The sequence below is a fragment of the Silurus aristotelis genome (assembly GCF_946808225.1).
Source record: "Silurus aristotelis genome assembly, chromosome: 24".
NCBI classification, from domain to species: Eukaryota; Metazoa; Chordata; class Actinopteri; order Siluriformes; family Siluridae; genus Silurus; species Silurus aristotelis.
The window spans coordinates 19,894,038-19,908,407 of record NC_139597.1 but is presented as its reverse complement, the minus strand read 5'-3'; the positions used below and the strand labels follow the sequence as shown (position 1 = coordinate 19,908,407).

Sequence of the window (14,370 nt, the reverse complement as noted above, 5' to 3'; positions counted from 1 at the left end):
ATTGAGTTTGGCCCACGACTTCGTCCCAGTTTTTAATTTTGGCCCACTGTGAATTTGAGTTTGACACCCCTACACTAGGTGAAATGCACTAGGTGAAATGCACTATATGAACATACTCATCATAAAGGCACTGTAATTGCCCTTGTTGTTTTTTTCCCTTTTTTCCCCCAGAAATTTAAATTTGGGGGCACACAAGCGCATAAGATGACGTGTACTACATGAAGTGCACTAGATGAACACAAGTGCACAAGATGAAGTGCACTAGGTGAAGTGCACTAAGTGAAGTGCACTAGGCTAACCCTAGCCCAGATGAAGTGCACTGGATGAAGATCTAACCCTAACCCTAACCCTGAAGTGCACAAGGCTAACCCTAACCCTAACCCTAAAATTCTGTTATGCATAAAGTTCTAGTTATGTATGCATACTCAATTTTCAAGTATGCATAATAGAATTTTGAAGTATTAATACTAGATATAAACCAGCCCAGAGCCCTTGTTGTGCACTGGCCTTCTCCAAGTCACTAAGCACTCACACCACATCTTTGCCACCAGATAGAAGTGGCAAAAAATTGTCCTCATTGATTTTTTTTTCCTTAAACAATTCGAGTTTGGGGGCACACACGTGCACAAGGTGAAGTGCACTAGATGAAGTGCACTAGACGAAGTGCACTAGATGAAGTGCACTAGGTGAAGTGCACTAGATGAACATACTCATCATAAAAGCACTGTAATTGCCCTCATTGTTTTTTTCCCTTTTTTTTCCACAAGAAAGTCGAATTTGGGGGCACACAAGCGTATAAGATGACATGCACTAGATGAAATGCACTAGTTGAAGTGCACTTGGTAAGCCCCAACCCTGAAGTGCACTAGGCTAAACCTAACCCTAGGCCCAGCTTAACACTAATAACCATCAACACAACAACCTCTTCAACATGCGAGAATGATAGAAAGATCAAACAAATCGTTAAAAAAAGTAATAAAGCAGGTAAAGAAGGTATCTTTACTTAACATTTTTAATACACAAAGTTTAAAATTTTTTACTATGTAGAAATCTAAGTATATATACTAGAATTTTATGTTTGCATTCTCAATTTTTAAGTATGCATACTAGAATTTTTAAGAATGCATACTAGAATTTTAAGTATGCATGCTAGAATATTATGTATGCATAACACATTTTTAAATATGCATACTAGAATTTTTATGTCTGCATAATAGATATAGACCAGCCCAGAGCCCTTGTTGTGCACTGGCCTTCTCCAAGTCACTAAGCACTTACACCACATCTCTGCCACCAGAAAAAAAGTGGCAAAAAAATTGCTCTCATAGTTTTTTTCCCCATTTCCCCCCTAAAAAAATCGAGTTTGGGGGCACACAAGTGCACTAGTTGAAGTGTACATGATGAAGTGCAGTATATGAAGTACACTAGATAAAGTGCACATGATGACGTTCACTAGATGAAGTGCACTAGATAAAGTGCACTAGTTGAAGTAAACTAGGTGAAGTGCACTAGAGGAAATTCACTAAGTAAAGTGCACTAGATGAAGTGCAATAGATGAAGTGCACTAGTTGAAGTGCACAAAGTGAAGTTCACTAGGTGAACAATTGCCCTCTTATTCAAAACTCTAAATTTCGATTTTGGGGGCAGACAAGTGCACTAAATAAAGTGTACTAGGTGACGTGAATTAGATGAAGTGCTCTAGATGATGTGCACTAGATGAATTGCACTAGATGAAGTGCACTAAATGAAGTGTACTTAGTGAAGTGCACTAGGTAAAGTGCACTAGATAAAGTGCACAAAGTAAAGTGCACTAGGTAAAGTGCACTGGATGAAGTGCACTAGGCTAACCCTAACCCTAGCCCACATGAAGTGCACTAGATGAAGATCACTAGGTGAAGTGCACTAAGCTAACCCTAACTAGAACTTTATGTATGCATACTCAATTTTTAAGTATGCATACTAGAATTTTACACAAGAATGCATACACAAGATGAAGTGCACTAGGTGAAGTGCACTAGGCTAGATATAAACCAGCCCAGAGCCCTTGTTGTGCACTGGCCTTCTCCAAGTCACTAAGCACTCACACCACATCTCTGCCACCAGATAAAAGTGGCAAAAAATTGTCCTCATTGTTTTTTTTTCCTTTTTTTCCTCAAACAATTCGAGTTTGGGGGCACAAAAGGTTGAGTTCATGCACTAGGTAAACCTTAACCCTGAAGTGCACTAGGCTAACCCTAACCCTAACCCTAGGCCCAGCTTAACACTAACAACCATCAACACAACAAACTTTTCAACATGCCAGAATGAAAGAAAGATCAAACAAATCATAAAAAAAAGGTGAAGTGAACTAGATAAAGCGACCTAGGTGAAGTGCACTAGATTAGGTGCACTAGATTAAAGAAATAAAGATCAAACAAAAAAAGAAAGAAAGATCAAACAAATCATTAAAAAAAGGTGAAGTGAACTAAGTGAAGTGCACTAGATGAAGTGCACTTCACTTAGGTGAAGTGCACTAAGTGAAGTGCACTAGATGAACATACTCATCATAAAGGCCCTGTAATTGCCCTTGTTGTTTTTTCACCTTTTTCCCCCCAGAAATTCGAATTTGGGGGCACACAAGCGCATAAGATGACGTGCACGAGATGAAGTGCACTAGATGAACACAAGTGCACAAGATGAAGTGCACTATGTGAAGTGCACTAGATAACGTGCACTAGTTGAAGTGCACTAGGTAAACCCTAACCCTGAAGTGCACTAGGCTAACCCTAGCCCTAACCCTAACCCTAGGCCCAGCTTAACACTAACAACCATCAACACAACATCTTCAACATGCCAGAATGAAAGAAAGATCAAACAAATTGTTAAAAAAAAGTAATCTTTCAAAAAGGTATCTTCAATTAACATTTTCAATACACAAAGTTTTTTTTTACTATGTAGAAATCTAAGTATGTATACTAGAATTTTATGTATGCATTCTCAATTTTTAAGTATGCATACTAGAATTTTTAAGTCTGGTGCACTTCACCTGGATAAGAGCCAACATGTCTGCGGGTTTAATTTATCACCTGAAATCCGAACATCCCGATTGCCTTCTAAATATGAGAAGAACGCGGCGCAGAAAAGTAAAGTGAATCCGAGCATGCGCACTCCGTCTGTAGAGGACGTTTTTGAAAAGGCAGAAAAGTTTTCCAGTGATGGTGCCAAGGCAAAAGGCATAAAACACAAACAAATATGGATTTCATTGCTTTAGATCAGTGGTCTCTAGTGGATCAGTGATCTTCAGTGGATCAGTGGCCTCCAGTGGATCAGTGGTCTCTAGTGGATCAGTGGTCTCCAGTGGATCAGTGGTCTCCAGTGGATCAGTGGTCTCCAGTGGATCAGTGGTCTCTAGTGGCTCGACGGGTTGATCTTTGAAACATTCCCCGTGGATCCCGAAAATAATAATAATTATAATATAATATTATTTATTACACGGTTTTTCTTAATGCTGTAGATTAGAACCTTCCATTCACTTGAATGGGCTTCCAAACGTCCGGCAGTCAATTCATTCCCTTTAACAGAGCCGCTGCTAATAATAATTGACCGCTGCCTGTCTGTCAATACTATGAATGGAAACAAATAAATAACAATAATTTATAATAAATAAAACACTTTTGTAATTGATTTATTCTTTGAATTGCAATGCATTGATTTTAGTGAGGTTAGTACTTATTTATAGCCACAAATGCAATGGTTCTAAAAATTGACAATATTTTCTTTTGGTGTTTCGGTTTTGGCCTTGGTTTCCTCATTTTTGGTTTTTGGTTTCGGCCAATAATTTTCATTTCGGTGCGTCCCTAAAATATTATCGTTCGTGTGGCCCTCTGACACAATTCAGGTTTCTCATGTGGCCCCTTGTAAAAATGAATTGCCCACCCCTGGGTTAGTGCAATATCAGCAGTACTTCAATAGTCAAAGAGGTGGAGATATTCGTGATTGATTGCTGTAATTCACGCAGAGGAGTGTTGTTCCCTATTTCAGCATTCAATATCACCTAACACTCTACATCAGTTTCAGATTTAGTACCTACCTCAGCTTCAACATCAGCTTCAACATCAGAGTCTCTGCTTGCACTTTGTGCACAGTGTATACTGTTCTTAACTATTATTTCTCTCTCTCTCTCTTTCTCTCTCTCTCTCTCTCTCTCTCTCTCTCTCTCTCTCTCTCTCTTTCTTTGTAAGATACACATGCTACTCCTAAGATCTAAGATACCAATAATCAATTATCCTGGCCACTTCTGTTCTCCAGACTTGACTTATCTATCCCACTTTGAAACTATCTAAGAAATTATAAAGATGTCTATGGACTGCATTTGATACACACATTTTTGCTATGATAGCTTTTAAGACTGCAATTGCTATTAACAGTGCGCTAAAATTACAATAAAATTGACTTAACAATAGCACATTTTACTATATAGCACACAGTTAGACAAAGCGATTATTTATAATTACCCAATTACCAACCCAATATTATTAATTAACCCAATTACCCATATGAGAACCAGTTCCGTGTTGAGTATGGATGCTCTAAAGGTTTGTTTGTCCTAAACCTAAGCTAAGGTAGGTAGGTTTTTTCACCACCATTGCTAATGGGTTAGCCCAGCTCTGGCAGCTTTGTGCTGCTGGGATTCAAACTCTTGACTTTCTGATCAGAAGACCAACATCTTATCCCCCCACAGAGTTTATACATTAAAGTATTCTACATTTCCTAATAAAAAAAGATGCAACTATTAAATGGTAAAATCATTATTTATTTATTATTTTAAGCAGTTTAATATTATTTAATTGTGATAAATGGGTTAGGGTCTGTCATGATGAATACAGGAGCTGTAAAAAAAAAAAAAAAAACTCAGCATTTTTAAAGCATTTTACAGTAAATAATGTTTCAGAGCAGCTTTATAGACATAATCAGTAAGTAAACCAAAAACACAGCAGAAATCCTGCAACTTGAGTTCAGGTGGAAACGAGACTCAGCAGGGAGAAATATCCAGCATATTATTCACTTATTCTTACATCACATAATCTATGGATTCCACTTCATCAGCAATATTACAAGTGAGGAAGCAAAAATCAAAATAACAGCTGATCAACAATATCTGGTGTAAAGAGACACGATCAAAATAATGTTATTGATGAACATGAAGAGAATTTATGTAAGTTCATTTCCTATCATTATCCATTTTTTAGTGAACAATATCTAATGAGGTCTTTCACTGTGGACACATCACTTACTGCACACTTACAAAAACTGGCTAATGCATTACAGAATTATAAGACTTAAGCCTTCCTTTTTACTGTAGAATTATTTTCTTTCTTCATGTGAAACACCTTTCCATCATTCTCTCCATTTTACTGTGGTGTTTTCTGCCATCCCATGATCCTCCAGTTTCTGCTTAATCTGAAGAACATTATATTTATAGTGTAAGATATAGACAAAAATCTCATATGTAAGCTGTAAAAGATTAAGAGCAACAGTCAGATTCTAAACACAATACAATGTTTTTGTTTCAAAGCTTCTGGCTGCAGTAGTAAGGAGACAAATCTACATTATAAAAGAAGTCTTGTGGAAAACTTCTAAAAAAATTTTACCTGCTCCAGGATGGCCTCCTTTACTGCAGGATTATTCACATCCTGACTGGAATGAACCTTCACCCTCATGATTTGTTGTTTTTTTGTGATTACTGGATGTAGGAATATAAAGACATACAAACTTCTATTTAAAAACAGTATAAACAGATCTAAATCTATCTCTGAATAAAACTTTAACTCACCTGAGTAACAGAAGAAAGGCATTATGTCTGAGCACAGTGCATCAGCAGCCTCATTGTTATTTATATACCCACAGTTTTCATCTTTCAGGTAATTATCAGGTTCTCCAGACATCCAGTTGATGGTAGAGAATGTTTTTTTGTCTGTCCACTTCCAGGAGTCTCTGAACAGACCAATCCAGGTGCTGTAAGATTGCAGTCCCAGTATTATAGAGTTTTCTATCTCATCTCTATTACTGGCTAGATCTGTATAATAGTTTCTGCAGTAAGCTTGAGCATCATGCCATGCCATTTCATTAGAGATGTAAATGTACCTGTCAGTGCCATTTTTATTGCCTGTGAGAATAAAAACAAACAGAATGATAATTTAAGACATCAGTAGTAAAATTTGTTATTAAATCACTGTTTGCTAAGAAAATTGAAGCTTATAAAGAACAAAGAGTTCACAGGTGATTTTTGTCTGTTGTCCCTATTAAGCTTGACAGTAAAGTTTAATACTCTGAGAACACAGTCTATAATGTTTCAATGACATTTTCTTCTACTGATAAATGTCCTGTTCCTTACCATCAAAGCACACAAAGGGGTATTCCTCTGTAGAGTCTCTATCATTCCAACCGTCCATATCTGACACAGCACACTCCTGGTTTTCTTACAGGTTGTTAGGTTGTCCTAGATACCAAAATGTCAAACTTCTCAGTGGCTCATTTCCATAGGACCAGCGCCAGCTGTTGATGTCATTGTACAATCCAATCCAAGCACTGGAATTGAACTTTTGGGTCTGTGCTTCATTCTGAAGTTGGGCCAGGTCATTATCACTTTGGATGGTTGCCAGGTCAGTGTGTTCAGTTTGGCAGTTAGTCTGGGCTTCACTCCACATTTTCCCCTGCTTGACCAGATAATACTTTCGAGAGACAGACAGGACGAGAGGGACGATTCCTGTGGAGAAGAGATTTTATGCCTTGTTTGGACTATATCAGGGGTTTTTATTTAAATACATTTTCAGAGTGATTGATAGTTCCCCTTTGGGAACTAGAGCTGCATCAAAATGCTTTGTGAACGCCCCTGTGTTGTCCACGCTCTGAACCTAGCCAAAATCTAGCCAATAGGCAAGACATGACATCATAGACAGGCGACGTCACGTAAACCAGAAAGCTACAAGATGGCTGTGTGGTGGTCTCGACATTAGCTTCTGCTCATTTAGGTAAGTGCTTTGTGTCTGATATCTGTGCAGTCATGAGCTTAAATGCAGGCAGAATTCCGTCTGCGTGTTCAGCCAATGTGTTGTTTGCTTAGCTTAGGAGCGTGCTTAGTCGGTTCTTGAGGGTATCGGTTAGTAGCATTTTAGCCATGTGGCTATGCACTCCCGGCTGATAGCCGAGCTCCCGTTCCCCGGGGAGAGCGTCAGTTTGGCGGTTTCTTCTCCGGTGCGTGTAACGCGGTGCTCCGTATTTCTTTCTCCGAAGTGGGAGAAATTTCGGAGAGCGCTCTCCGAGGAAAGCGCTCTCCCTCGCAGCTTCGACTCTCGAAGGTATCGGCTGTTAGCATTTTAGCAGTGTGGCTATGTGCTCCCGGCTGCTAGCCGAGCTCCCGGAGAGCACTCGTTTGGCGGTTTCTTTTCCTGGTGTGTGTAACGCGGTGCTCCGTATTTCTTCCTCCGAGGTGGGAGAAATTTCAGAAATTTCAGGGAAGCATGCCTGGCGGCTGCTTCTTCTCCCAGTGCGGGCAGCGCGGCGTTACATGTCTCTTTCTCCGAGGAGGATGAGATGATGGATGCTAGCGAGCCTGTGGACTCCTCACAGCCTGTGCTGTACGAAGAGCTCCTCGAAGTCGTGACGCGGGCCGGGTCCGAGCTGGATCTAGCTTAGCCGGTCGTGTAGCAAAAGCAGCGCGCACCCAGTGAGCTGGATGAGCATTTTCTGTGCCCTGTTTCACAGCCTCAGCGCCTTCCGTGACCTGCGCACCGAGGTGTCTGGGTCCTGGGAGGCCCGTGTGCACCGCGTGCTTTTCCAATGTTTCTCGCTGTGCGCGAATGTTATTTCGACTGAGTAGCGCAGCTACGGGACGATGCCGCTGGTGATAAAGACGCTAGCTCACTATCTCTCCCCAAATGCTGCATCTATGAAGGATATCCGTTTGCCTACTGTGCTGCAGTGCTGCAGTGGTCTTGTACATCAACCACTAGGGGGGCCTCCGGTCTTGCCCCTTCAAACAACTGGTGCAAGAGGTCCTTTTGTGGTCCCAGGACAAACTTCTCTCATTGAGAGACGTTTACATCCCGGGACGGTTGGGTGTCGGAGCAGACGCCCTGTCGAGACTGCCATGGGACGGTCATGGCCGAGGCTATCACGCTGCTCTCGGGAGTTCTGGAAAGAGTTCGCCGGGAAGGAGTCAGTCTCCTCCTGGTAGCACCTCGATGTCCGGGCAAGCCATGGTTTGGGGACCTGGTATCCCTACTCGAGGGCCCTCCGTGGGAAATTCCTTCCAGAAGGAATCTCCTCTCGCAGGCGGGCGGAACCCTGCTTCACCCCCGCCCGAAGTTGTGGAAGCTGTGGCTATGGCCCCTGAGGGGGCACAGTTCGTAGCAGCTGGTCTCTCTCTACCGAGGTAGTAGAGACCCTTCCCCACTCCAGAGCTCCCCCCACGAGGAGGTTGTATGCCACACGATGGTGACTGTTCATGTCACGGTGCTCACACCGTGACATGGACCCAGTTGACTGGCGGGTCGGTTCAGTTCTGTAGTTTTTACAGAAACAGTTTGCCACAGGGTTAACCCCTTCGTCCCTGAAGGTTTACGTGTCTGCCACCCGAGGCACCGTCTGGTGACACGTTTTCTCCGCGGCGCCCGGAGGCTGAGGCCCGGGACGCGACCCAGAGTGCCTGTCTGGGACTTGCCAGTTGCCCCGTCCCGCCTGGAGTTTGCCCCTGGCATAGCCAGGGTGTTTCTATACATGAAACCTGGGTGCATACCTAAGGTGCCTACGGCTCCCACACATGTCATGTTACAGGCATTCTACCCTCCTCCGTTTATAGCCCCCGACCAGGGATTACAGACCCGACTGTGTCCAGTGCGAGCCCTGGATGCTTGTCTCCACAGGATGAGTCCATGGAGGCGGTCGGTGCAGCTGTTCATCTGCTGTGGCTCTAAAAGGAAAGGTGGGCAGACATTAAGCAGATGGGTAGTGGATGCCATCCTTTCAGCTACGGGTCCTGGTCTCCCCGCTTCGCTCGGAGTCAGGGCTCGCTCCACCGGAGTGTGGCGGCCTCTACGGCCTGGTCTGCTGGAGTATCACTCTGGGACATTGCGACGCTGCGGGCTGGTCCCCCCTGCTGACCTTGTTGGGTTGTGGCCTCGACCTGGAGCCACTCCGGGCTCCTCTGTCCTGCGTGCAGGTGCACACTAGGCAGGGTCTGGTCAGTGTGGCGTGATTGGACACTCGTTCCCAAAGCGTTTCGACGCAGCTCGAGATCCTGAAGGGGAACGGTTCTAGGTTACGAACGTAACCCTAGTACCCCGAGGGAACGAGATGCTGCGTCTCCGTGCCACACTCCCTGCATTCCTGCGGCGCTTACCTTCTCTCTTTGCAGAAGCTAATGTCGCTACCACCGTACAGCCATCTTGTAGCTTCCTTTTTTTTACGCGACGTCGCCTGTCTATGACGTCACATCTTGCCTTTCGGCTAGATTTCACACATGGTCCCAAATCGTTTCGACGCAGCGTCTCGTTCCCTCGGGGAACTAAAGTTAAGTTCGTAACCTAGAGACATTTTTTTGTTTTGTTGAATGTTAACATTAACATGTATAATAATAATAATAATAATAATAATAATAATAATACGTTTAATTTATATAGCGCCTTTCCCAAGCTCAAGGACGCTTTACAAGGTACAATATTTCAAGACAGATGAAATATACTGAACATACATATACATTTTCATCGGACATTTGCCCAGAACGAAGGATCACATGCAGCTGCATGAGATAATAACAGACAACACAAACACAAAAACATACGGTACAGAGATAGAACTCTACATAGTAGACGGTACATACACCACATTTCAAAAAAATTAGGGACCCCTAATACATATGCATTTACTGATAGTGGAGGTTGAAAAGGTGGGTTTTAAGCCTTGATTAAAATTTAGACAAAGTAGTGATGGCTCTGAGTGCAATGGGTAAGGAGTTCCATAGTGTTGGAGCAATGACAGAAAAGGATCTGCCACCCACAGAGGATAGACGGTATCTAGGAACACATAGAAGTTCAGAATTTAAAGACCGGAGTGATCGTGAAGGAACATAGGATGTGAGAATATCAGAAAGATAGGGGGGGGGGAGCATTTAGTGCCTTATAAGTGAGCAGTATGATTTTATATTTTATGCGAGATGAGACTGGCAGCCAGTGAAGATCAAATGATATAGGGGTAATGTGGGCAGATTTTTTATTGGAGGTTAACATTCTGGCAGCCGTGAGATTGAGTGAGCTGATAGACCAGAGAAGAGTGAATTGCAGTAGTCGAGATGGGATGTAATCAGAGCATGCACTAATGTTTCGGCATCATTTCTGCAGATAAAAGTTTGAAGTTTGACAATGCGTTCTAAATGAAAAAAAGACGTTTTGGAGAGGCTGCAAATATGGGAGCAGAAATCGCCGATGTACAGTCTTTTAGCAGGAAAGTAGGTGCAGGATCAAGAGTGCATGATGAGGAGTTAGATATTTGTATTAACTCAGTGATTAATAAGGAATTGGTTAAGGCTATGGTTGTCATAGAATTATTAGATTGAGATTTCATATGCTCATCGGTAGTTGGTTCCTCACCAAATGTCGCATACAGAGTATCTAGCTTACCCTGGAAATGGTTCAGGAAGGAGCAGCACATAACCATGGATTCAGAGTCACTAAGGCTGTGCTTTGGTGCTTGAGTCAGGTTATTAATTGTGATTAATAACATTTTGGGCCTATTGCTTGCTTTGTTAATGATGCTGGAGATATGGGAAGAGCGGGCTGTATTTAAGGCCAGTTTGTATTGCTGAAGGCATTCAGCATATATAAGAAAATGGCCAGTTGAAAAAGTTTTCCTGAAGAGACGTTCATGTTGTCTACATTTTACCTTCAAACCTCGAAGCTCTGCATTGAACCACGGGGAGGAATGAGACATAGGGACAGACCTAATCTTAGTTGGGGCAAACTCATTCAACAATTTTTAAACAGTACAGCAATACTTGTCATAAATCATAGATAAGCAGGTTAAATTTTGCACATCAGAAAGAGCAGAGGAGGCAACAGAATCACAAAAGGAGCTAGTGTCAACAGTATTTAAATGACGATAGCGTATGGTTATATTTTTGATGTGGTTGACTGGACAGATAGATGTAAAATCAAAACAGATGAGTCTATGGTCAGAAAGAGGGGTAACTAAACTGTCAACAGAGATATTATTCAGACCAGATGTACAAACAAGATCAAGCGTGTGACCATGAGTATGAAAATTGGAATTGAAATTGGAAGAGTTGGAAAATTAACATGCTGGATGAGGTCAAAACAGTCAAAGACAACATTTAGTCTGTCACATTTAGCTGAGTAGCAGTGAAGCAAGCAGTATCAACATAAATGTTGAAATCACCAAGAAGAATAACTTGGGACGACACAGCACATGCTTGGGTTAGTAATTCACCGAGTTCTGAGAAAAAATTATTTTGTTGTTTAGGTGGTCTGTAAATTAATATAAGTACAATGAGATGTTTGATACCAAACTTCATAACCATATACTTAAATGTCGTGGTATTGTGAAAAACCAATTTAGAGACAGTTAAAGATGCACGAAAAATGACAGCAAGACCACCCCCTTTACCGGTTGTACGTGGTTCTGACATATGTCGATATCCAGTAGGGGTAAGCAGATTAAGCTGGATAAAATCATCTGGTACCTGCCAAGTCTCTGTGAGAAATAACATATCAAATTTATTGTTAACTATTAGCTCATTCATTTAGGTGCCTTTGTCTGAGATAGATAGACAATTTAGAAGGGCACAGTGTTTATTTGTTCCATTGACTAGTGAGCGATGTCGATTATGAGAATGCGCCGATTGTTTTATAGCCCTGCTACTAGACCAGATAGAGGGGATCGCAGACAATGATGACGGATGAAGGACGTTTCTCCTTCTGGAAGAGCGATGTAAATATCTTGGGCGACAAAGGATACCAGATTCGCGGCAATGGTCATACGTCACGGGGTCGAGGCGCCAGTGCCTGTTTAGAGCCATTAGCTCGCAGGGCCTGTATTCGATTTCCATTTGAGTGTTGAAGCCAAAAATAGCCAGAGATAGAGTAGTAAATGCCAGAAACTTTAACGTGTTGAGAAGAGCCATGGAAAAGTCAGCCAACAGCATTACCGCATTAGCCAGAAACAAACCCAACCCAACATCAACAAAAGCACACGGAAAGGCCAGCTACCTGACCAAACAGTATGCTAGCAGACTATCCACAAGTAGAGTGTTAACTCACCTCATAGTTAGTCAGATCGATGGAGGATCGAGAGGGTAGACGGCTCGCGAAAAACTAGAAACCAAACTTATCTAGAATATTTCTGTTATCATCTATCGCTAGTGTTGCAGGTTTTAAATACTGAAGCTGCTTTGTATTTTACTTAAAAGGCAGCAGTTTATAAGGTCGTCTTCTTTCTGCACAATTTTATGCACACTGGGCAATTTATCTACAAGTTGGGTGTGGTCAACTTTTGCTTTACACACACACACACACACACACATGCACACTCTCTCACCTGTGAAAAACAGGAGTATGAACAGACGTTGATCCATCACTGATGTATTGTTGGAAAACTTACTAAGAGATAGGAAATAAAAATAATAGTCACTACAAAAAAATTTCAAAGAATGACAGATCATGAGACATCTCAGAAGTTAACACTTTCAATGTCGGTTATAACAGCAAAAGGATGTTTATTGTTATAACAGAGAATCATGGCATAAGGACATAAGAAGAACTTACAGGTGGAGGTCTCACCATATGGTTTGTGCTGTTAAATATTTATAATCTTTGTTTAAATAAAAGAAGTGAATAAGTTTTATAAGATAAAACTGACCAATAATTTCCCTGTAATATGATCAGAAGGTTATGTCAAGAAATGATATTCAATTCATATAAATAGTGACGTGAAGAATATAGGATTGGAAGCTGAAATGTTTAGCAGGGTTTACAATAAATTCTACATTGTTGGTTGCTACATTGAAGTGCTTGTCATCACAAAGTGAAGCTACTCAAATTTTTAAAGAACATACAAAGATTTTCGCACATTTTTACCATTTCAACCATTTTTAAATGGTTGAGAAAAAAACAAGTATTTTAGGGGAGTACAGACAGAAAACTTGAAAAACATACCTGAAATATGAAGGAGGTGAAAAATCAGTGTTTACATATCTCAGGCTTTCCAACACTTTCTAAAGTATCTGACTGATGGAGTTCGCCCTGAGTTATTGTTATAACTTAACCCTGAGTTATTGTTAGGGGTTTTTTGAGACTAGATGACTAAATGTAAACCGTCTCCTCCTTTTTGCACTTTTTATAACTGATTGGATGGAAATCTGAGATGGGTGGGGCATGGCTGAAAGAAAAGCACAGCAATGAATTTACACTCAGTGTAAATTGCATTTATATTAAGACATCAACACTAGGAAATGCAACCACTGCCTGGCCAAAGAAACTTTTCACCTAATATCTCTGATATTTCATCTTCCACTTTTAAAAGTTATCACATAACATTCATATAACCTGCTCTGGAACATGTTTCAGTAATTGCTATTTTGTTTTTTCGGGATGAATAATTTTAAAGATCTAGTGCTAATCTAAGACCAGTGTTCAAAACTGTTATTTTTAATTATATAAAAACAAAAAAGTATACAATGGAAAAACAATAATCTCCCTTTATTATAAAAGACAGTTTGTTGCTGTAGAAAACACATTTTAATACTACACAGTTGTATGGGATTACTGTAGGAGAGTGTAATTGGTAATAACAGTACAATGCTGTAAATGTTAATTACAGTAGTAGTCCTGTGAAACTCAGCTGTCAGTAGATACTGTACATGTACACTAAAAGGTTTTACAGTGTGAAATAAACAAGCCAAATATGAAATAAACCATTTATTTTCTTAAATCTGTATGTTTGTGTCTTTAACAGGAATTCTCCTTTGTTAGTGCTAAAAGCTTGAATATTGAGGTCTGAAATCTGGAGCAATAAACATTCATGGTATGTGTTTACTTTGTCCCCTAAACCTTCAGAGAACATTTTCTATGTTTTGTCATCTTTCAAAAGGTTTATGCAAACCACTATGTCCCATTTGTCCTACTGTACTTTACATACTACATACTTCAAAATCTTGCACCCTCTTGGACATGACCTTTAGTGTGTTTGGTTAAATATATGTTATTTTGTATATTGACATCTCTGTTAGAATTCAGCTGACAACGTAAACTTTATAACTGCGTCCTCTTCTGTTGTTACTTAGCACAGCGAGATGCAGACGGACAGATTGACAGATGTGTG

At 41.0% G+C, this 14,370-nt stretch overlaps 1 protein-coding gene across 2 annotated transcripts; it reads right to left on the bottom strand.

Annotated features, from left to right (window-relative positions):
* Positions 1–5,317: 5,317 nt before the first annotated feature.
* On the bottom strand, positions 5,318–13,310 carry LOC310719254 (C-type lectin lectoxin-Enh4-like). Of its 2 annotated transcripts, XM_083528700.1 has the most exons (7): positions 13,206–13,310; positions 12,589–12,650; positions 6,374–6,745; positions 6,124–6,145; positions 5,813–5,994; positions 5,631–5,722; positions 5,318–5,439 (listed from the first exon to the last, which is right to left on the bottom strand). In XM_083528700.1, exons 3-7 carry the CDS (start codon positions 6,429–6,431, stop codon positions 5,377–5,379), a joined length of 417 nt encoding a protein of 138 aa, XP_083384826.1. In that variant the 5' UTR covers positions 6,432–6,745; positions 12,589–12,650; positions 13,206–13,310; the 3' UTR covers positions 5,318–5,376. The 2 variants fall into 2 exon arrangements, with proteins under 2 accessions (XP_083384826.1, XP_083384825.1); XM_083528699.1 differs by having other exon boundaries at positions 5,813–6,145.
* Positions 13,311–14,370: the final 1,060 nt, after the last annotated feature.